The sequence below is a fragment of the Volvox carteri genome, assembly GCF_000143455.1.
Source record: "Volvox carteri f. nagariensis unplaced genomic scaffold VOLCAscaffold_61, whole genome shotgun sequence".
NCBI lineage: Eukaryota > Viridiplantae > Chlorophyta > Chlorophyceae > Chlamydomonadales > Volvocaceae > Volvox > Volvox carteri.
In genome coordinates this window covers 267,191-268,830 of record NW_003307604.1, presented here as the reverse complement: position 1 = coordinate 268,830, position 1,640 = coordinate 267,191, and the positions used below count along the sequence as shown (strand labels likewise).

Here is a 1,640-nt window from a genome sequence, read left to right as displayed (position 1 = left end):
GCGCGCGCACAGAATGTCCTTCGACTTACTTGCCATGCCATTTCTTGCCAAGAGGCGGCTGCACTGTAGTAGTCGATATCAGAGTACGCGTCGCTGATCAGCTAAGCTAAGCTATAGCACCTACTACAGCCCAATAATGGAGAGAGTGCCTTAGGGCTAAAAGGCATATTGTGAGCGGGATGCCCGATGCGGCAGCGAAATCCACCGCACCTACACGTGAAGTCACACAAGGGCAGCAAAAACAAAGATCTTTGAATGCAATTTGTTAATGGTGTAATTGTTCGTAGTCGGAGCGCTTCGCGAGCGATCGATAACGTGCGACAAGCCCTTACCGTCGAGCGTACGACAAACGATCTCTCATGCCAAGAAAAACCCCAAATGCTTCATCAAGCAGCACTGCATATGAGGTGCAAAATGCTCAATATACACTGCATTACAGCTTCTATAATGTCCAGAAAGCCGTCGGCAATGACAGACAACGGCTCATGCCACGGCTCGTACAACGATTCTAACCACCAGCGAACAAATTGCGACGCGACCAGAGACACCGGCAACCGCAGTTTTGTGGTCTTGGGAACGTTAAGGACGCCTGTTTTACTGCAACCCAAAATTTGTTTTAACGGCATCAAATTTGGTCGTGTCAAAGACGTCATTGAATATCAAACGGCCCTACGGGCCGCATATGAGGCCTTTACTGCCTTTGAATAACGTATGTGTATGTACGACTCCTGGCTGCAGGTCAAGTTCATTTTGGGGCTTGTGCACGGCCATGGAAGCACCGCACGCATTTCGATCCGGCTCTGTGGCCGCCGCAGCCGCCGCCGTCCGCGTCATCTGCCGCCCAGCCGCCGCTGCAGCGACAGCGGCGGCGAGCTCGTGCTCCAGCGCAGCCGCGAGATCGGGTTGCTGCTGCTGCTGGCGGGCTGCTGCTGCTGCTGGCGGTGCTGCTGGCGGTGCTGCTGGCGGTGCTGCTGGCGGTGCTGCTGGTGGTGGTTCCTTAGGTGGTCTCAGCCCGGGTGTCCTCCTATCCAGAGTTGATATCAACCTGAGTGCTGACGTGTTCGACATCGTGCACGACGCCCAGGTGGGCTGGGCTGTCTTGTCTTGGTTTGGTTCGTTCGGTTGAGTTCGTTAGGGTCTGGGCAGGTTGAGTTGGGTTGGTTAAGAGTAGGTTAACAGGGTGGGTTGGGATGGGGGGGGGGGTAAGAATGCAGTCATGAAGCGAAGGAAAGCGCCCCGGAACTTGGGTTGATTCTTACAGCTATCACCCCATCCACACACACATATCATTGTGTCTTCATACCGTCGTTTGCATAGTTGCGTTTGCGGGGCACGGTTACCGGATATGCCTTGATGTCCGTCTGTCTGTCCATCTCAAACCAAAACTTGAAAAGCTGGCGTGTGATTTGAATGGTGTGCGACGCCCGTTCACCTTGAGAACGCTGCTCCAGGGCCTTACCCCCCGCTCTCCCCCACATACACACGCACACAGGTGTGCATGGGCGGGGTGTCATGTGTAATGTGATGTTGGGGGTAAATGGCAGTACACTTTCGTGTACGACCCGGATATCAACCGGATGATGGCCCTCTTGCATTTGCCCGCAGGACGCTGACGACCCCTCCGACCTGGTGTGTCTGAG

At 54.7% G+C, this 1,640-nt stretch overlaps 1 protein-coding gene across 1 annotated transcript in view; it reads left to right on the top strand.

Moving 5' to 3' along the window:
- Positions 1–447: 447 nt before the first annotated feature.
- VOLCADRAFT_97472 (uncharacterized protein) overlaps positions 448–1,640 on the top strand; it is a gene marked incomplete at both ends in the record, with an annotated part of 2,219 nt that continues 1,026 nt past the window's right edge. Inside the window, 3 exons of the mRNA XM_002956468.1 lie at positions 448–578; positions 739–1,084; positions 1,606–1,629. Coding sequence (XP_002956514.1) covers positions 448–578; positions 739–1,084; positions 1,606–1,629 — 501 coding nt within the window. The remainder of the gene's footprint in view (positions 579–738; positions 1,085–1,605; positions 1,630–1,640) is intronic.